The 21,823-nt window shown below is 34.8% G+C and overlaps 1 protein-coding gene across 50 annotated transcripts; it reads left to right on the forward strand.

Annotated features, from left to right (window-relative positions):
• The first annotated feature begins 508 nt into the window (after positions 1-508).
• LOC147406175 (transportin MOS14-like) lies at positions 509-21,602 on the forward strand. 50 transcript variants are annotated; one of them, XM_086434125.1, is made up of 22 exons: positions 2,197-2,717; positions 3,416-3,577; positions 10,717-10,760; positions 10,873-11,371; positions 11,565-11,682; positions 11,783-11,907; positions 12,268-12,341; positions 12,491-12,890; positions 13,128-13,346; positions 14,350-14,472; positions 15,585-15,619; positions 15,774-16,089; positions 16,310-16,448; positions 16,589-16,896; positions 17,107-17,247; positions 17,818-17,919; positions 18,770-18,889; positions 19,930-20,049; positions 20,124-20,216; positions 20,323-20,468; positions 20,914-21,103; positions 21,272-21,602. In XM_086434125.1, the coding sequence occupies exons 5-8, from the start codon at positions 11,644-11,646 to the stop codon at positions 12,604-12,606; spliced, it is 354 nt and encodes a 117-aa protein (XP_086290251.1). In that variant the 5' UTR covers positions 2,197-2,717; positions 3,416-3,577; positions 10,717-10,760; positions 10,873-11,371; positions 11,565-11,643; the 3' UTR covers positions 12,607-12,890; positions 13,128-13,346; positions 14,350-14,472; positions 15,585-15,619; positions 15,774-16,089; positions 16,310-16,448; positions 16,589-16,896; positions 17,107-17,247; positions 17,818-17,919; positions 18,770-18,889; positions 19,930-20,049; positions 20,124-20,216; positions 20,323-20,468; positions 20,914-21,103; positions 21,272-21,602. The 50 variants fall into 50 exon arrangements, with proteins under 50 accessions (XP_086290229.1, XP_086290251.1, XP_086290248.1 ...); XM_086434127.1 differs by having other exon boundaries at positions 2,198-2,717; positions 10,873-10,983; XM_086434122.1 differs by having other exon boundaries at positions 10,873-11,682; positions 18,764-18,889.
• The last annotated feature ends 221 nt before the right edge of the window (positions 21,603-21,823 follow it).

Raw genomic sequence — 21,823 nt, forward strand, 5'->3', positions numbered from 1 at the left:
AACACAAATTAAAACTGTGCTCTGGGTTTCTATTTTAAATGTGTAGCTTCTAGTTAGAGATCTTAAAGTTACAAATTAAGAGGAGAGTAGGAGAGGGTTAGATATTAATGTTCAGTTGATACCATGAGTTCTTTTTGAAGATCTTTTAAATGGGTGAAGCATTCATGTCAAATTTTAACACTTAAACTGACTTTTGTGCGTCCTTTCCGAATTTCTATTTTTCTTTCCTTGCAAGATAGTAACTAACTCAAGTCCCGGTAGCATCAAGTTACTGAACTCGTTAAAAACTGTCTTACACTACGAGAAAATGTCTAATTAGGAACATAATTTTAAAATGGCTTGTAACCCTTTCTAATCGAAAACGGGTTAAAGCCGTTTCTCCCACGATTACTCTGTTTGGAACAGCCGTGCGAAGGTAAAAATCCGTTGAACACATTCCGTTTTTTTCAACTCGAGTGTTTGGAACCGTTCACAACTCCTTTTGGTTGTCGATTGATTTTGAAAAATTAGTCGAATCCCTCGACAATCAACACTTCAACGAGCCTCTGCACGTTTCCGCAAAAATAGAGTATTGGCGCCATCTCTCTCTCTCTCATCTTACAATCAAGAAGCTCGCTTCCATTTTCATCTCTGCAACCAGGTAAGTATCTATCTTTTATTCCTCTTTTTTTTTTCTTTCCCCAACCCAAAGTGATATTAAATTTCAAATAAACCTAAAAGATGAGCGAAGACAAAACTTTGAATTCGAGTGGTCTGATGGGTTGGTTGGTGTTGGTGATGGTGATGGTGATGGTGGGGGTGAGAAGGGTTTTCTGGATGACCAGTTTACCCAACTTCAACAACTGCAAGATGAGAGCAACCCAGAATTTGTATTTGAAGTTGTGTTTCTCTTCTTTAAAGATTCTGAGAAACTTTTAAATGAGTTGACTAGAGCTCTGTAAGGATTCAAGCTCCCTTTTTTTTTTTCTTTTTTTTTTCTCTCTCTCTTTTGTTTATTCTCTTTTTCTTGGATTATTATGTTTGGGTTTTTTAATTTTATTTTAAAAAAATTGAAGATAAACTTGAAGAAAAGATACCCAACTGTTTTACTTCTCTTTATTTATTTTCTTGTATAGAGATCAACAAAGTGTAGATTTCAAAAAAGTGGATGCCCATGTTCACCAGTTGAAGGGTAGTAGCTCTAGGTAATTTTATTGAATTTTTTCTTATTTTTGTTGACTATATATAAGACCCTCAAAAAAAAATACCTGATCTAACACTCCAAGAATTCTAAAAATTGGACTAAAACTAATCTAGATTTGAGATGAAAACCCAAAAATATTAAGATAAAAAAGAAATAATTTTTTCTTTTTTGGTATTTCTATCATTAGTATTTGATTAGTAAAATGGGTTTGTGTTTGGGTATCAGCATAGGTGCACAAAGAGTTAAAAATGTCTGAATGGTTTAAAATAAGTAAAAGTTGGGGTGCCAATATAAATTCACTTTTTTTTTTTTTTTTTGGGTTAGATTTCTAATTTTTGGGTTTAGGATTTTAAGAGCCTAATCATATTTGTAAACAACAATTCAACAAGTGTTATAATGTTTTTTAATGTTGAGATTATAATTTGAGCTTAACCTTTGTAATGTTTGAAACGTGTATTAATCTTTAATTGGGGCGTGATAAATAATTTAAGAAAGTGGATGTAATAAGTTAGTGGTTCTCTAGTATAATCATAGTCATATTATTATCTACGACCCCTTTGATGGTTGTTTGGATCTTCTCGAATAAGATATTATAAAATTATAATTCAATAATTTGATAGGTTTTTCTCTGATTTCTTGATTCAGACTTTTTTGGATGGTCATTTTTTTTGTTGTAAATTTCCTCCTTTGTGTTTCTTTTTTCTTTTATAATTTTGATGATGTTTTGGATTTTCTTGACTAGGATGATTAAAAAATCTAATATAAGTTTAATGAATTCATTCTTTATTTTTTATTTTTTAATATTAAATCTTATGTTTATATTTATTATTAACATATTAGTACTTATATAAGATAAATAATTTATTTTTTATATTATTTTTAATTTCATCCAACAAATTCTAAACAACGGGTTATCAAATAATTTAACACCTTAATAGCACAATTAAATAATATGTTACCAAATAATATATTCAATTTAGCAAGTTATTTTAGCAACAACAACAATTTTCTCTCAACTTCAACAACTTAATTCAGCATCAACAATTTTACATACAACTTTTCCAAACAAAACAGATGACCATATGTGAATATCGATTTTAGGTAAAAAACCTCTCGAGAAACCTTTCAGGTCTCACATTCGACCAGGAACGAACAGTGCGACGGAAACCCAAACGAAGCTCCATCTCGATTTCCATCATGTTATTTGATTTCTCACAATGATCTTTGTCTCTCAGACCCTGTTGAAGCTCCATCTTCGATTTTCATCAAATGATCTTCGATTTCTCTGATTAGATCTCTATTTTTCAAACCCTAACGAAGCTCCCTCTTCGATTCCTCACATCTTCAATTTCCATCAAGTGTTCTTCGATCTCTGAAATCCTCAAACCCTACGAAGCTCCATCTTCATTCGGATTAGTCTCAGTGCATGAGTGTAGAGGAAACTTTTTCTAGGGTTTCGTTACAGAGCTTTTCTCGGATTGGTTTCGTTATGAGATTTCAAAGTTCTATTTGAGGATTTTTAACAATGTTCAAGGTACGGTTATCTAATTGTGAATATCTTTCATTTAGTTTTTTTTTTGTTGCATTTTTAATCTCCAAATTTTGATTACTTTTTTGGGTTCTTTCCTAAAGCCATGCCCATCCCTCCTTGAAGATTAAATAAAATTTGAAGGAATGAAAAGGTGTTATGGGCCTCTTCTTCTTCTTCTTCTTCTTGATCTTCTTCTTTTTCTTCTTCTTTTATTTAAATTACATGTAATTTTTGGGTAGTTTCTGTTCTTGAACTTTAATGAGAAGGGTTTGGACTAGAAGTTGATGTTTTCTTTGACAGAAGTAAAGTTTGATCTCCAACCCCATGTTTGATTGGTGACATTTTACACTTTCTTTAATTTTTTCTAAGAAAGAAATGATTTACTATTGACTTGAAAATATTACAATGATAAAGGGCATACCCCTGGATTTAAGAATTGGTGACATTTGACATTTTCATTTATGTTTTCTAATCCCTGCTACTATACTTTTATTTTCCATGATCTTTTGAAAATCCTTCTAAATCAGTACTCTCAGATATTGTCATATTGCTGACATGAATTCTTTTATTTCCATTTAATTTTTAAGAAACTCAATTCTAATGACTTAGGTGTGCTACTGTCCATAAATTTAAACATTTTGGCATTTTTTAATTATTCTCTCTTTTGCTTGTACTTAACTGTGAGTTACACTTGGGTGAAGGATTGGTGGCTTTGGTTGAAGGAAGGAAAGAGCATGATAAAGAAATTTCTTCTTTTACGGTTCCCAGGTGAGTAGAACTGATGTTATTGGCAGTGGAAGGAGGAGGCTTGTTCTCATCTTCTGCTACAGGATGTAGCAAAGACCTGACTATTCTTATCACAGGTATCCTATTCAAACTGTTGCTTAACTCGACTACAATTTGGTTTGAAAGACTCTTTAATAAGGATTTTTTATTATTTATAATTTTTTTTATTAACGGGAGCGGTCGTGGTGACCTAAAACCCCAAAGAAGAACAAAGTGAGCAAAAATAAAAAAGGAACCAAACAAACACCTCCAAATAGTTACGAACTACCGGACTATAACTTAAATTATCCCCACCTAACTGCATTGTATTGGATCAGAGCCATAACTTAACTTATGAGGAATTTGTTCTTTGTTGTTGATAATTGTGAAAGTCATGATGTGGCTTTTGTCTCTCTTTTTATTTTTTTTTGTTCTTTTAGCCTATTTCTCTCTCTAGAAGTTCAAAATTGAACTCTTGGTCTTTTGTTCTTGTATTGTAGTGATTTGGGAATTTTCAGACTGCGTGCCCTTTTGTTCGTTCTGATTTGAATAGTTCATTTCTTCAAGCCATTTTTATTACGATTGATGATGCGTCCTAGTTGCGCTTTAAGATACGTGTTTAAATGAATAAACTATTAAGGCAGTGTTTGTTTGCGCTATTTTTCAGTGCTTATTGCTGAAAAAAATTAAATTCAGCACTTTTTATCAAAATAGCGCGTTTGCTTACTCTATGTTTTCAGTGTTTATTTCTGAAAATAAGTGACAAAGATTCAGCATTATTATTATTATTTTTTTTGATAAATAGCATTTCATTAATAACAACACTAGGCCAGTCGAGGTGACCAACCTAGCAAAACCTTACAGATATGACGCTACTCACTAGAAATACATCGAATCCCATCCCAATTGAAGATAAAATCTTTAAAGAAGATCTCCCTAAACTCCTTATAGACTTTGGACCAATAAAAGATAAGACTCAAGAAGGACATAATTGTTGCCGTACAATCTTCTTGTTTTCCCTAAAAAATACGCCTATTTCTCTCAATCCACACCCCCCAACAAATTGCGAATGATGTAATGCTCCATAACAACCTCATCGCTCCACCAAACGAGAAATCAATTGATGACCAACACGTGAAGAGGTCCTTTACTTTTTTCGGTAAACAAGTTATTACTCCAAATAACTTAAAGAAGTGAGTCCAAACACCATGCGCAAATTTACAATGTAGAAGTAGGTGGTTCGATGATTCTCCATTATCCATACAAAGCACACAACAACTTGCCCCACACATCCCACGCCGCATCAAAAAGTCCATTGTTTGAATCCTTCCTAAAGATGCCGTCCATGTGAAAAAAGCAACTTTACTTGGCACTTTTGGCCCCCAAATTGATGTGTGGAAAGGAAACATCTCCATTATAGCACAAAGAATGATAAAATGAGCAAATCGAGAATCTTCCATCCTGCTACCCATCCATACTCTCACATCTTCTCTACCCGTATGTAAAATGATACGTGAAGTGCCATCAACTAATCTACCAACTTCTTCAAATTCCAATTCATCGAGTCCTCTCCTAAACCCAAAATCCCATGCCCATTCTCCACCCTTGAGACGTCGAATTGATGTGATTGGACACCCTTTTTTTGAGGATATAGAATACAAATGTGGAAATACCTCCATAAGGGGCCGGTTGCCACACCAAATATCTTCCCAAAATCTTACTCGGTTGCCTTGGCCCACTTTGAATTTTATTCTCATTTTGAATAAGGGGAAGACCTTTATGATGCCTTTCCACATCCCGCAACCATGGGGCTGCCTAGTTGGTCCGCTTTCCCAACCTGTCTGACTCGATTCGTATTTGCTTTCTACAACTTGTCTTCACAAATTATTCCCATCGGTCCCAAACTTCCAAAGCCATTTCCCTTTCAAAGCCATGCTCATCTCCCTGAGTCTCCTAATACCTAGGCCGCCTTGCTTTTTGGATGAACACACCTGTTTCCAATTCACTAAATGGTGCTTCCTACTCCCCTTTCTGTCATGCCATAAAAAATTACGAAACAACTTATCTATCCTTGTTTCCACACTTCGGGGCAAAGAGAGTAAAGAGAGAAAATAGACTGGAATACTAGACAATACACTTATAATCAAAGTTAGTTTACCCCCCTTGGAGAGATAGTTAGCTTGCTACGCCGCTAGTTTCCTTTCTATTTTTTCTACTATCGGGTCCCATATCGCCACCTTCCTATATGGAGCCCCCAACGGAATCCCTAGATAAGAGGAAGGTAGACTACCCACTTTCCATCCCAACGACGCCACAAGAAGAGTGACGCATCTAACCACGCCTAACGGGAATATCTTGCTTTTTCTCGTGTTTACCGGGATGCTTGACACTGCTTCAAAGCAACATAATAAACCTCCTAATCTCCTTGTTTGATCAATAGAGTCATCTAAGAAGACTAGTGTATCATCTGCAAATTGAAGGTATGAAATAGAAATAGTGTCTTGTCCTACCTTAAATCCCGACAGATAGCCATTTGCCACCCCTATCTATCATCTTTCCAAGCGCTTCTTGCCATAATAATAAACAAGAAGGGGGATAGAGGATCCCCTTGCCTGAGGCCTCTAGTACTCCTAAAGAAACCATGGGGCGTTCCATTCACCAAGATCGAGAAGGACGGTGAAGAGACGCACGCCATAACCCAGGAGATCCATCTCTTTCCAAAGCCCATTCTAACAAGCATGTATTCCAAGAACTACTAGTTGATGTGATCATAAGCCTTTGCAAGGTCCACCTTACAAACCACCCCCGCTTTGCCAGATCTCATTTTAGAGTCAATACACTCATTTGCTATTAGAACCCCATTCAAAATCTGTCTCCCTTTGATGAACGCACTTTGATTTCACCCTATAAGTCCTTGGATGACGCCTTTGAATCTTTTAGCAAGGATACTTGTGATAATTTTGTAACTAGTGTTCACCAAACTGATAGGTCTCAAATCTTTGACATATTCTGTTCCCCCCACTTTAGGAATTAAAGCAATGAAGGTGCAATTAGAATCGAGATCAAGCACTCCATCTCTAAAGAATTCCTCAATTACTGCAGTAAAATCACACTTAATGATCTCTTAGCAAGTTTTATAAAACTCCACGGGAAAACCATCCGGCCTAGGGGCTTTATCATTCTTCATGCTTGAGATAGTCTCCTAGATCTCATCTTCTTCCACGGGTCTTTCCAACCAATCACGTTGTGGCTCAGAAACTCTATTAAATTGAAGCAGCTCTGGTTTTGGTCTGATACACATATCATCAGTATACAATTTCGCATAGAACTCTACAATCCCCTTGGCAATCTCCTCTTCCCTTTCCAACCTCTCCCCGTTCACATTTATTCTTGTGATGCGATTGTTCCTATTACGGGCATTAGCCATGCAATGGAAAATTTTAGTGTTATCATCTCCTTCTTTAAGCCACCTAATTCTGGCTTTCTGTTTCCAACTAATCTCCTCCATAAGAGCCATCCGCTGGTATTTTTCCCGAAGGCTAATTCTCATTAACCTGTCGCTTGTCGAGATCTGATTCAGCTCCTCAATTCTATCCAACTCTTCAATTCTTACTAGGCCTCTTTTTTCTACATATCCACCCTTCCAAAAGATTTTTTGTTCCATTTTTTTAGCACTTCCTTTAGAGCCTTCAACTTCTTTCTAAACACCTCCCCTGCTGTACCTGTAAAAACAAACTCCTCCACCATTCTGTTACTAGCTCCTTGAAATTTTGGTGCTTCAACCACATAACTTCAAAACGAAATGGGATAGGGCCTCTGCGAAATGACCCTACTTCCAACTGTATAGGATAATGATCAGAGACCGGGTTTGGAATGGCCGTCTAAGAAATTTGACCGAACAACAATGCCTAGTCATCTGAGACGAGGAACCTGTCTAATCTGTTAAGGGTGGGCACATCATGATGGTTGGACCAGGTGAAGCTTCTACCCTGAAGAGGAATATCCACCAAGTTGTTCCTGTTTACAAATTCCCCAAATCTTCTCATCTTTGTTGTTAACCGCGAACCTCCTTGTTTCTCACAAGCAAACCTGATAACATTAAAATTCCCACCCAAACACCATGGACGATTCCAATAAGCACTCACATCATCTATCTCCTCCCAGAATTGTTTACGCTCCCACTCTTTGGTAGGCCCATACACGCCCGAGAATACCCAACTGTCTTCCTTCCCTACACACCTGCATAGGACTGACACAGAGAATGCTCCCACTAAATAATCATCAACCTTGATCACCTTCTTGTCCCAAAGAACCCAGATTCCCCCTACTGTCCTATTAGCCGCTAGATATTTCCACCCCATGTTTTGATTGCCCCAGACGTAAGACAACTTTATTCACCTGACTCATTTTCGTTTCCTGTAAATTCACGATGTGTGGTTTGTACATTTGAAGCATTGACTTAACTGAAGTCCTTTTGGTTCTATCATTAATGCCACGCCCTTTGTTTTTTTTAGCATGGACAAATATGCCCTTATTCTTAAAAGGATATTATCTCTTATATCCCATGGATAAATCATTAATGTGGGTATGAATTCAGCATTATTTTGATGTTGAAAAAAGTGCTGAAGTGGTAAGCACTTCGCTTTTTTCGACACAGACAAGTATGCCCTTTGTTTTTTTAGCATGGACAAGTATGCCCTTATTCTTAAAATGATATTATCTCTTATATCCCATGGATAAGTATATAAACACCCCACAAATTAATAAACCCACACCATGGCTAAATTATTTTGTCTTATATGGGTTAAAAGTTTTGGAATGAATTGATTTTTTGTGAGAATGATCTTGTCATAAGTATATAAGCACCCCACAAATTAATATACTCACACCATGGCTAAATTATTTTGTCTTATATGGGTTAAAGTTTTGAAATAAGTTGATTTTTGATGAGGATGATCTCTACGATAAGGAGATTATCCTCACCTAAAATCAGCACATCCTGAAACTTCTAACCCTATCAACACAAGTTCAAGAATCGTAAATCGTCCTTTTAAAAAAAAAAACTATTTTTGACGAGTTAGAAGTTTCAAAATAGATTGATTTTTAGTGAGGATGATCTGTAGACCATATAGACCATCCTCACTAAAAATTTGCTCATTCCAAAAACTTTAACCCATATAAAACAAAAAAAATTGGCTATGGTGTGGGTTGCCCTTATTAATTCATAGAGTGCTTTTATAATTACACATCCTTCATTTCCATCGAAAATTATTCATTTAAAATTAAGTTCTTTTAATGTTGATTTCAAATTTGGTGACTTGTATGACATTATTATTTTTAATTTGAAAATTTTGAACTTTTATAAATATAAATTATTATTTATAAATTGAAGATTTGAGTATTATTTATTATTTAAAAATGAATTGTATTTTAATTTTATAAGAAATAATATATTTTATTGTGTTTAATAATAAATAAGCATTTAAAACATGCAAACAATGTATAATATGATTGTAAGGGTAACAAAGACAATTTACCAGCTTTAGCAATGTGTAACGAACATGATTCAACATCTAAACAAACAACTTTTTCAGCACTTAAATTCAGCGCTTATAAGTTTCAGCGCTTAATGCTATTCAGCACTTAAATTCAGCGCTTATAAGTTTCAGCGCTTAATGCTATTCAGCACTTATTTTTTTCAGTTTAACAAACAGCACCTAAGTCATACATATACACTGATATGTGAGTGCTTCTATGTATGAGTTCATATGCTTACAATACATGGATAAATCTAGGAATTGAGAGTAGCACATTTGGAAGCAATATATTATCCTTGAAAGACTAGTATATTTTTCTGAAATTCTCAGTTTGTTGACTTTTAGTTCAAAGTTTGTGAACTATGCGTTTGTATTCAATTTTTTTTTACTTCACAAGACAGAACATGGGCTGGAAACATGGTATTAAATATCGATACATATCAGAATGTATCGAAGAGGCAGTATAGTTAATTGTGGGAACAAAAGTCATCTACATGTTAGAATATATTTGTCATGATTTATCTCAATGTGTTGTATTATGTGTTAAAATAACTAAAATACCCTAGAAGCTATTATTGTTTACACATTTTGGTTTAACAAACCTCCTTTCATATGATAACAAAATCCATTGGTTTTATATAGATTTCAGTTTGTAAAAGTCAAATTTAAGCCTCGGTTAGATGATTGAATGTTGTAGATTCTGTTTTCTTCAAAAGCACTCAAATTAGAAGCAAATCTCACGTCTCCTTTTGTCTTTCTCATCATTTCAAGAGACTTGAATCATCAAGAACCACCCCCAACTGCAAACACAAAGAAGAATGATGAAGAGAAACAAAGTGTTTAAATGGGTTGAGATTTGTTTGTGGTAAGAAGCTTTTTTTTATCTCAACACTTGGGGTATTGGAGGCCCATGTAATTACTTTTCCAAGTTTCCAATCAGATCCAATTAGTTTCTGGTATCAGGTAATGTCAATCTCCTTAATTTTAGGTGAATGGCTCAATGGATTGGTAAGATTTCCTAATTTTGAGTGATGAGTAGTTCATCTTTTATTCTCTCATTTTGGTGCCAAACAACTATAAGATTAATCCTTGTCACTACTTTATCCAACTTTCCAATCAGACCCAATTGGTTTCCGTTACAGGTGATGTCAATTTCCCTAATTTAATGTGAATGGCTCAATGGATTGATTAGATACTTTTATTTTAAGTAATGGGTAGTTCATCTTTTGTTCTCTTTTTGAGCCAAACGACAATTAAATTAGCCCATGTAACTACTTGATTGATGTTTCCAATCATACCCAATTGGTTTTGGGATGTCAATTTCTTTAATTTAATGAGAATGACTTAATGGATTTATAAGATTTATGATTTTGAGCCATGGGTAGTTCAAAATATTTTTGTTTCCTCAATTTTGAGTTCCATATAATCATTTATGCGTGTTTGTGAGATTTTGAAGTCATTTAATGTGTCATGTACAGTACTTAAGAAGCTTGCATTGATCTAACTTTTCTTTGGGTTCAAATTTTTATTGTTAATAATGATTTATAATAAGTGATACTATTCTTACTGATGTTATGTTCTATATTGAATTTATCAAAGGGCATGGTGCTTTATTGGTTTATTTTATTTTTTCCTAAAAATCTTTCACCAATAGGGACTTTTAATATTATGTTTTTTTTTTTTTTGTAACAATGTTACAGGCAACTCCTTTTTGTAATGATCTGCAACTGGCATGAAATAAATTGTAGGAGCATCAACTCTTGACTATTGATTGACTTTCTCCTATTGTATTTCCGTTGAAGTTTGTAATGCACTCTTCTTCCCGCATTTTTTACCTTTTATTTTTCTTTTTGCAGGCAATTCCTTCCTTCAAGCAGTACAAACTTTTTATAAGATAACTTATCTGATTTCCATGGTATCCAACCTACATGTCTGCATCCAAATGAAAATAGATTTCACTTAACAAGGTAGCTCGCAAATTTGCAATCTGATTTGTAGGTCCCCAAGTCTAGAGCTGGAGTTCTTGGCCTACCAGAAAATAAATTACATTTTTATATTATAAATTTTTCTTGAATATTATGTTTAGTCTATAAAGTATACTGAACATAATATTCAAAAGTTTGGAGTTTTGAAGTGAGTGTTAGTGTCAAGAGGAAGTTCAAGTTGCAACGGTTCAATAAGTTTGGAGTTTTCTACTGAAGAGTGGGAGTAAGGATGTTTTCTATCCAAATTGGCGGGAGTAGGGTTTAAAACCATAGCTTGGTTTGACAGGACTTAGTTGACTAATTGCTACATATTAAATGTGTTGAAGCTTTCTCATCTACGAAACCGGTCCAAACACTCTTTCATGAGTAGGTATGTCAATGGGTTGGGATATCATTGGGCTTTTAAGCTCATAATTGATATGTGAAGGGGTTGGGAGGTTAGATGGGCTTTTAGACCCAGTTTGCTATGTTTTCAGTTGCATACCATAATTTTCTATGCAAATTTTTATTCTGGTTCCTACATATAATAAATATCATGATGAACCCTTACTTTCATCAAGCAGCTTGAATGGAGTTTTGGGCTAGGAAAAGTGAAGAAAATAGATTGCTTATTTTAGTCACACATTCTAACATGAAGAAACAATGGACTCATTGGGATACAAAATGATTTTTGCAATTGAGGTTAAGTGCTTTAGAACTTTTCTTAGAGTTTTGGGATGGGAAAAGTGAAGAAAATAAATTACTTATTTTAGTCTCACATTCTAAACATTGATTCCTGCAGATTTGCAAGATTGAGGACCCATCTGGCGTTCGCAAAGTTAGTAAACAACTGTATTATGAGGTAGATGTACAATCTCCCCTTGGCTTAGCAATGATTTCCAAGCACCCTCCTATCTGGATTATAAGGTATACAATCTCATTGTTAAAATCTTTACTTGGGGAATAATATGCTCCCTTCTGTACATGCCTGAAAGCTTTCAACAGGACATTGAAAGTTCTTATGGCCATCTTGAATGGGAGATGGGTTTTGACAATTGACTGTAAGCTCTTTTTTTTTTTTTTTCTTAAATAGTTTTTCAAAGTTAGACGATGGAGCGAACGAATAAATAATAAACTATTATCAAATAGAATGATTATTATAATAGAATAATATAGCCAAAGATTATCCTGTTGCTATTCCTGTTTCTCACTAAGTAGCAAGTATTGGCCTTGACATCATCGAATTTCAGCCAACCTAATCGGCAATCTTCCATGTCAAAATTGCAGGGGAGATGTTTTCACTGAAGTTGAACAACCCATAGAAACATTCACTAACATTCTTTTCTCGCTTGGAACTATGGGTAATTTACAACAAATTACCATCAACTTCTCAAAGCTTGAGTTTTATGTTTTATACTTTATATAAGTTGTTTTTTTGATAATAATTTAGGAAATTAGGCCAAAGTTATTGATTTATTTATTTTGATAATGTTTGTTTGTCAAAACTCAGAAGTTGCATATGCATGTTCAGAATTTTCTGCTGGTTTGGAGTTTTTCGGTGGCACACACTACAAAAAAATGGCTATTTTGGAACAGGAGGATGAAACGGATTTTGGCCGTTTCTAATAAGAAATGATTTTAAACCGTTTTTCTGTGTGAGGAGCCGTTTCGAAATCTCGACCCGTTGGTTTTAACCCGAACCAGACTGAAGAAATCCTGAAATCGTCCTCATTCTCTCATTCTAACGAGAATGAAAGACGGAAGACAGAAATAGTTGATCGAGGGAGCAAGATCGAGAGGAAAGGGAAGGTGATCTGCGAAAATCCATTCGTCCCTCAATGTCGATCGGTTCTTCATCTAAGATCTACGAAACCTAAGGTTCAGATCGTCAAAATCTCCTCGTCTCTCAGGTGAGATCTTGCTTTCTTTTAATTTTCTTTTCGATCTATCATTTTTATGATTTTGGACCCTATTATCGATTCTTAGTTAGATCTGATTTGATTTGCTAGTTTTCGGTTGAGATCGTTGCATTTCTTAGGTGGAATTCCGATCGATGTAGGGTTTAATGTCTTGTTTGATCTTTTAAGAATATTTTTTTGTTTCTTACTTAGGGTTTTTGCTAATCTCTTGCTTGCTTGGCAACTCAGAAAACCAACCCTATCAATTGGTTTTCCAACACAGAATTCCAGCTCAATAGATCTGGGTGGCATGCCATAGTAGGCCTAGAGGGCATGCAGTCCTCTTGGATTTGGGGATTTATAACTCTTGGAACCCCACGTGAATCATTGCAAGCTAAATACTCTCTGCCAAATGATCTTTGCAAGCTAAATACATTAGGATACATTGAAGAATCTAAGTTTTTCAAGGTAGAAATGTCATATACCCTTTAATTCTCTCTTTATCTCTTCTTCTATGTTTGTTTTGTTATTTTTTTTTTTTCTTCATTATATTATTATTTAAGAAAAAAAAGAAACTTTTTAGCCTTTTTAAGTCTCTGATTCTACTTTAGCAATTTTTCTTGACCTTCCCTTTGTAGGGTTAGTTCATATTATCAGTTTTATGTAAGATTCTATGAAATGTCCCATCATTTTAGTTGGACTTTTCAGATCATCCCACAGTAGAGAGGCCTTCCATCAAAACAGATTTCCTAGGGATCTGTACTAATCATCTAGATATTAGTAAACCTTTTTTTATTTTTTTCTAGAGATATGTTTTCTAGGGAATCCTTGGAGAGCTTCATATTTTAATACTTTTTGTTCATTAAGACGTGAAATATCTTCCACTGTTATGAGATGGTCCTTCAATCTAAATGTGGATCATCTGATATTGGAGTAAATTCAGTGTCCATTGTGTGTACCCAAGCCGTGTCAAAGGTCTTGAACTCTTTGATTGATGGACACATGAGCCACGTTGTGGCAATACAATTTATAATGATTCACGTGTCTTAGTGTCTTTCACTATCTCAATTCATTTTTTATTTTTATTTTCTCTTTCTCTTACTCAGCCCTCAATTGGGCAAGTGGGTATGGGCATGGCACAGTAGACCTAGAGGCACACGCCGAGAGTGCGCTTAAAAGCAGAACTTGAATGGAAGCAAGGAATTTGATCTCACTATATTTGCTGCAGGTTGTCGGACTGCACCATCTGGTACTGCTTCCATTTATTAAAGAAGTAGCTTAGATACTCTGAGCAATGTGACAATGTGCAATCTGCTCATCCTACACATTATTCTGAACGAATTGCTTACTCAAGAAAATTTTTATATCATGGCTCTTCTTTTCGTGTATATATATATATATGTTTTCATGTTTTCTTTGCTAATCTCATGTACAAGTCGAAATTTCTTAACATCATCACCTTCTTCTATAGGTGATAAGCAAGGAGATTAAAGGCTACTTTGAGGCATGTGCTTTCTCTTGGAGGATCCTATTTGGAAGATGGCTGATCTAGTGACAAATCACCAGTGACAGTCTACTATAAAATTGAAATCAGGTATAAGATCTTATACTTTTATAATCTTGCAAAGCCATCTAAAAGGTCTGTTTTTTATACATGTTGAAGTAGAGCTAAAGTAGAGCCCATCATATTAAGGGTTGAATCATGTTGCTGACTCATAGACATCAAGTGTTGTTTTGGAAGTGTCACTTGCAAAAAAATATGGGTAGATCATATTTTAGATGATGTTTGAGCTTTGTTTCTTGTTACCAATTGAGCTTTATATATATTTTTTTCCTCACCGATGTATGTTACCCATGTCTCTGATTACTGATTCGTCAATTGGTTGGTTGGTTAGCTATTCAGTTGGTATCATTCATTGTGATTGGATAGTTTCTGTACTTTATGATTGCAACCAGTTGGGGCTAACATTCTTGAAACTTCATAGAAGTTTCGTTTGATTACTAGGAATAGAAAAACAATAGTATGATTCCCACTCAAACATGTACCACTAAGAGAAAAAACTTTGATTTTTATCTGGAATGTTGTAGATTTTGTATAGAAGTATCTAGGATGGACTACCGGAAATGTAGAGTTCGCATTACAGGAAAATTGAATCATCCTGTTTTGTTTGTTTTGATTGATAGAGGTGTTGGTAATGGCTTTTGAGTTTCATTCTGTTTTGGCCAAATTGTGGATGGTTTCGACCTCAAAATATGGTGATGTGGTTTCATTCAACCTGTTTGTGGTACTTCTTTGTGCTTGAAAGAGGGTTGGCACTATCCATCTTCCATATGGTAATTTATTGAGTTATTATACAGAGCAATGACTTTTTATTAGAAATATACTTTTACTAAGTTAGGGTGTTTACTTTTCATATGTTTCTTCCTTATCTTATTTAAAAAATTATTGTATCATTTTTTTATAGGTTAAAATATCATATTATTATGCATGTGTATGAAAAGTATTGGCATTTTGGGCTTCTCAAACACGGCTTGAAAGAGCCTCTTCTTCTCTCTACTTTGCACATAACTATAAATCTTCTCAAACACAAACTGCAGAATTTATTTGGTCTACAGTATTTCCACTTCACAATATAGAGTTTCGTCTTTTCTTTACTTTTTCATATCTTCAACTTATATTCCCTCAATGTCTGTTGGTGGATACAGGATTTGGTTCCCTGGGCTTAATGAAATCAGTATTGGTTCGTATCATCTTGACATCACCTTTTTTTTTCTTTGTGATTTATATTAACTTCCTTGTGTTAATATGAATAATTACATTTGTTTTATGGTTATTATTGTTGTTATTGTATCTTTCATATAATAAATTATTTTCCCCTTTCTAGCATCATATAGGTTTGGTGAAGAATGTGGAATATTATGAGACGTGTTAGATCTCGCACTTCTCAACAGACCCAACAGCCTTCCGTTCAACAATTGACACCATTTGCCAGACATCAACAGTCTCAATAATCTTTGCACCAACAACAAACACCAATACTGCAGCAACAGTCGCTATTGAGACAAAATAGTGTCCAAGATATAAGACAACAACTTAATTTGCGAAATAGTATTCCAGATTTCCATCAACAGAAGTTGGGCTCACAAAGTAGCAGCATTTCTGAATTACAGCAGCAACCACATCATCATCAGGCATCAGGTTCCTCATCCAGTAGGTCATTTTCTTTATGTTCTCATTTTTGTTTTTGTTGGTGGGAAATATGTGCCATCATAATGGCAATATATATATATTTTTTTGATAATGGCAATATATTAAGGAAATATTGGTAGCATTTGGAATAACATTAAACATCTAAAAGCATTTTATTATTTATGGTCATGCATGTTACGTAACAGAGACTTTAGTTCATCTCTTATGCATTATTTTACAGGGTTCCAGAAAAAATGTAAACGAGGACATACACACCTCGAGTCTTTGTGGAACATAGATCGACAGACCCTAAAGATAAGAGTTGATGTAAGCTTATTGGCGACGTGGCCCGTGAGTTAGGCCAATTCTTGGGCACTGTGGTACGTAAACCATGGTTCTTTAGCTTGATGTGTGAGATTGTCTGGGTAGCATAAACATAACTTGCTTGAAGTATTATAATTATTAAGGTTAATTCTTTATATTAGAATCTTCATTCCTATTCTTTATAAATGTGATGTAGGATGTATTTGAAGTGGACATCACCTTGAAGGATTGGATACTTGAATGCTTCAACGTAAAATGGAAGGACTACAAGTCTAAGTTGAAGAGGAAGCATTATATTCCCTTTAAAGATAACCTGAATGTGGCTAAGAGAAACTATCCATTGGATGTCGAGCAGATGGAGTGAGAGTGGCTTATCCGATTTTGGGAAAGCGATGTCGGCAAGCCACTAATCTACTCTGATATTTTTTCAGCAATGCCAACCTATGCATAATCAATATTTCTGAATTTTAAATTTGTTTCACTAAATGGTACCCTTTCTCACCGGTTAGTTGCCAACCCACTAACCACTCTTCTTGTATGTACATGATTTCTTATAGTTCAAGATCATCAGTCCATATTTTTGATGTCTGCAATGTGATAGAGTTGCATTAGTATAAAAATCTATAATAGTTCATGACTTTTTTTTTTGAAATTCTGTTACTCATTTTAGAAATCACAAGTGTAGAATTCAAATGAAATTTGGTATTTGTTCAGGTAAGTCTCCATGGAAGGCAGTTAATGTACCGGTTGTTACACAGAGATCCTAAAAACAGATTGGGCTCACGTGAAGGAGCAAATGAAGTTAAGCAGCACCCATTCTTCCGTGGTATCAATTGGGCTCTAGTCCGTTGCGTGGTTAGAATCATAAACCTTATCACATTGAGTTGAAGCAACTGTCAAAATAATCATATTAATTTGCATTATTGATTTTTTTTATGAACCAATATGATTTTAAACAAATCACAAGAAGGGCTACTTGTGTTAGAGCTCATCATCATCATCATCATCATCATCAAAGACCTACCAAAAAAGGGTCAGCAGGCCATGTCTTTTGTTCATTCGAATATAATCTGCTTTCGGTCTTTGTTACACGTAACCAGACCATCTCAAACGACTTTCCATTGGTGTATCACCTATTGGAGTAATATTTTTGCAAATGTGTTCATTTCTATTATGTCAAACTGTTCTTTTGTACTAAAATATCGAATGCTATATATTTCAAAAATGAAATTTTAGATACCATGATCGATTACTAAACTTTTTACTCTTTTTTTTTTGGGCTTAAAGAAAACAATATCAAAAGGGATTCAAGAGAAGTCCTTTTTTTCATGTTGATGCATGCTGCATTATTCTCCTCTTGCTTTTGTTTTTTTGTGTGTATTATCGTATCAGATTTTAGGTGTTGATATTTGCATATTTATCCAGAACCCTACTCAACTTGAGGTTCCTATCTTTGCTGATGCTAAAAATGAAGTTAAAGTTGTAGATCCTGAACTTTTGGATCTACAAACAAATGTGTTCTAAGAGGTCTCTCTCTCTCTCTCTCTCTCTCTCGCTCTCTCTCTATATATATAAATATAGATATATATAGATAATATATATATAGAATAATATGAATGCATGCGTTCTTGGTAAGCGGCTGACGTGGCAAGGGCATAGAACTGCACATTTTTTCATGTGTATCCCAATGAAAATGATCTATGGTTCTGTGCGCTTGCCACGTCAACCGTGTACCTAATTGTGTAGATTTTCCTTGGGATACACAATTGTACATCCCCATAAGTACTTACATTTGTGTATCCCGAGTTTATTTAAAAATTGTACAAACTAAAAATTGTAAAAGTAGTTTATTTAAAAATTATATATAGAATAATGATGAATTGCTTGTACAAACTAAAAATTGTACTTGTGGTAATAATCGAGTGAGTGGTGTAGAAGTATCACAGTTGTGCTCTGCAATGCTAAACCATGAACAATTCTTGTAGTTGATGACTTGTAAAACAATCTATATTCTAGAATACCCACGCACACACATATGCAACATCATTATACGTTGCAGTCATTTTTGAAGTGCAATTTTTTGAACTAGAAGATTTCTTAGGTTTGGCATATCAAATGATTGTTTGCTCCTGCAAGAATGTGTCCTCACTTGGTAATGTTGAAAAAATGATCACATCAATTAAAATTTGATTTTTTGTTGGTCAACACAGACTTTGGGTCCTTTATCTTAGGTATTTTTATTTGTATTCAATTTATTTATGCTTCTAATTGGACTGCCTTTGGAGCTAAACAATGAACATGAAGATTTCTCACTTTATAGTCCTTGGTTCTTTGGTTGATCATGACACTTGCTTCAAACACTCTTTTGAAGTTGTAGAAGTTCATCGTAAGAGTATGCAATGTGGTGACACGAAAGAATTCTTTTATTGGTAGCTGCGGGCATTATGGAGATTTTAAAGAAGATAGGGAGGGATGGGAGTGATGGCATTGCTTCCTTGTAAGCACTTGTGTTTGTGTAACGATTGTGAATGGTTTATCGATGCATTGTAATTTTGAATTTGTAAATTATGACTCATTGCAACTCTTTTTGTGTATAAATTAATGTGATAGAGAACCTCGATGTTCTCTATTTGAGTCTATTTTGACTGTGGGTAATAGGCAAGTAGAAAAAAAAAGAAATTTTAGATATCAATTTATGACAATTTTACATATCGGTTTGTAACCGATGTCTAAAGTATCAGACGTAGGATATCAGTTCTATAAATTCCGACGTCTCAAATCTTTTTGAGTTATTGTGTTAAAATATGAAAACGCGATTTGGAACGGTTTTAAGCAGTTCCAAATTCGGATATCTGGAGTGGTTTTAACCGTTCCAAATCCTGAAATATAGAACGGCTTCCAGCCGTTTAAACTCATTAACGACGCCTCGATTAAAAATGGTCTGGAAACCGTTTCAGACTGTCTTAGGAACGGTTATAAACTGTTTCTAATTTCCATATTTGTTGTAGTGACATTCCTGTTTTAACTAAAAATGGAATTAAACATTGACCCGAAAGATTGAATAGAATGTTTTGGGTGATACCATTATGGAAGTTGTTCTCCTCCATTCTTGTGATGCTTAGTGATGTATGTGGCAAGGACCCCCCTTCCACACAATCCCCCAGTAGGGAACCTCCCACTAGAATTTCGACATTCAAAAGTTCTGTTTGAGGTTCTATAGGAGGAACATTGGAGGGGATATGTTTCATTGTACATCAACTCCTCATATGTGATCCAGTCCAGTTCACTCACAATCAATACAATAAATTTAGCAAAATTTGGTTTCAGATACTGGTTGACTCAGTATTTGATCTAGTTCAGCCAAATGTTTGGTTCAACTTAGTTTGTTATTATTGTCATCTATGTGAATCATTTATCATTCCATTAAATTCTTATATTATTTTATATCTGCATATTTTCCAAGAGAGTGAAGAAAAATACTTGGCAGTGACTTCTGTATTCGGTTACTCTAACAACAAACAATTGATGTTCTTTAAGGAGAAAACTTCCGAAAAGTTCATGGGAATCATAATAGAAGCGATGTTGGAGGAGATACAAGACCTATATCAACAACACCATCAGCCATGCTTCCTGTATCTCTCAAGTGAAGTAATAAAGGTCTGTGTTTATTACTTATACATGCCCAATATCTTTTGATTGCTTGTGTAATCACTTGTGCTCTTGCCCTGTAGATATTTGGTTTTGACCCATCTTACACAAACTAACTCAGAAGTTTAATTGAAGCACTTTTTAGCCATACAACACATCTTCTAACAACAATTCAGGTGTGTCCTCCTTTGCTCCTTTATGACTTCAATGGCTAATTTGACAACACCTTTTACTGGTGAAACATACAAATGGGTACTGATTTTAGTGCTACCCTTATTGTAGGATTTCACGGTCAGACTGAACATAGCAGATGATTATTTTTTGTTGGCATCAAGATGTGTCCGCTATTGTCCTCACTTATTTGTCCCTTCTGCCATATTCCCACCCTTAATTGATTGTGCAATGATTGGGATCACAATACAACATAGGTATTCTATTTTCTTTTTATGTTTTGAAGAGAATATATTCTAGTATTGCATTGTAATTCAGTATAAACTGAAGTCGTAAACAATTGTGGTCATGTAGTCAACGGACTTGAACTAATACAGTTGTCTTGGCGCCTTGAGTTTGCCTGCTCTTGTGCTTTTTATATAAATATGATGTTCCAACCAACCAAAACATGAGACAATGTTGTGCATTCTTCGAGAATTTAGGAGTGTAGCATTGAGGAGCTTAGATAGCCCTCTACCCAAAAGTAGGCACACCTACAGTGAGGGATCAGATATCAATCTAGTTGATTCTCTATGCTATAAGCAAGAAGAGACCCATTAGTTTTCAATAAGGAAGTTGTACTGACATGGATAAATATATTCTTCGCAATTATTTTGGCCAAATATTGGCGTTTTTCCCATCCAACTTACCTTCTATTTTCAGTCTTGCTTTCAGAGAGGCCTGTAATTCCATATTGACATTCTTATCCGATGTCTTTGATCTTGCAAACGCTAATTGAGGAGAGCAGTACAAATCTATCAGGGATAATGTGGTAATTCCTCGAGGTGCAAGCATCACCAGGATCTTGGTAGCCTCATTAACTGGGGCACTCCCAAGTTCTCGATTGGAAGTGGTAAGTACTCTTGAGCACAAGTTATTGTTCTTTCTATCTATCGGCTCTTGATAAGGCTAAATATGTCAAAATGATTTCCACGGTTTGGAAATTGTTCTTGTTGAAAATCAGCTTTTGACTCGTCTCCATTTATGGTAAGTGAGCCTTTTTTTTTTTTTTCCCGTCAAGTAACATGTGCACTGCACTGCAATCTCTAGTGAGGGCATATGGGATAAATGCATTGGAATGGGCCAAGGAGATCGTTTTATTGATTCCATCAATAGCCGTGACTGAGGTGGAGCGATCAAGATTTCAGCAAGGATCCAAGGCGGCATACGGGGCAATATTTCTACTCTAACAGTTTCAGTTGAAGAGCTATTGAATGTTTGCCATCGCAATAGAAGAGTTCAAGAGATTATTCAGGGAGCTTTGAGTCCCATGAATCGAATTTTGTACCTATGACTCATTGTTACTCTTTTTGTGTATAAATTAATGTGATAGAGAACCTCCATGTTTTCTATTTGGGTCTATTTTGACTGCAGGTAATAGGTGCATAAAAAAAAATTAAAAATTAAAAATCTTTTTTAAAGCCTAGATATCGATTTATGACCACTTTAGATATCTGTTTGTAACCAATGCCTAAAGTTCAGACTTAGGACATTACTTTTATAGATATCGGATTTTAAATCAATGTTTAAGATGTTTTTTTTTATATTATATAAATGCAGATTTGGAATGGGT

Source organism: Akebia trifoliata, chromosome 3 (genome assembly GCF_017979445.1).
Source record: "Akebia trifoliata isolate Shusen 1 chromosome 3, ASM1797944v1, whole genome shotgun sequence".
In the NCBI taxonomy this organism is placed as follows: Eukaryota; Viridiplantae; Streptophyta; class Magnoliopsida; order Ranunculales; family Lardizabalaceae; genus Akebia; species Akebia trifoliata.

Excerpts from the sequence above, each read along its gene's own strand:
- LOC147406175 (XM_086434103.1), top strand. The coding sequence starts at position 17,131 with ATGTACCGGTTGTTACACAGAGATCCTAAAAACAGATTGGGCTCACGT. Across the intron at positions 17,248-19,929 it reads GGGCTCTAGTCCGTTGCGTG|GAGAAAACTTCCGAAAAGTT; the intron begins GTTAGAATCATA and ends ATGTTCTTTAAG. Across the intron at positions 20,050-20,322 it reads TCTCAAGTGAAGTAATAAAG|GATTTCACGGTCAGACTGAA; the intron begins GTCTGTGTTTAT and ends CCCTTATTGTAG.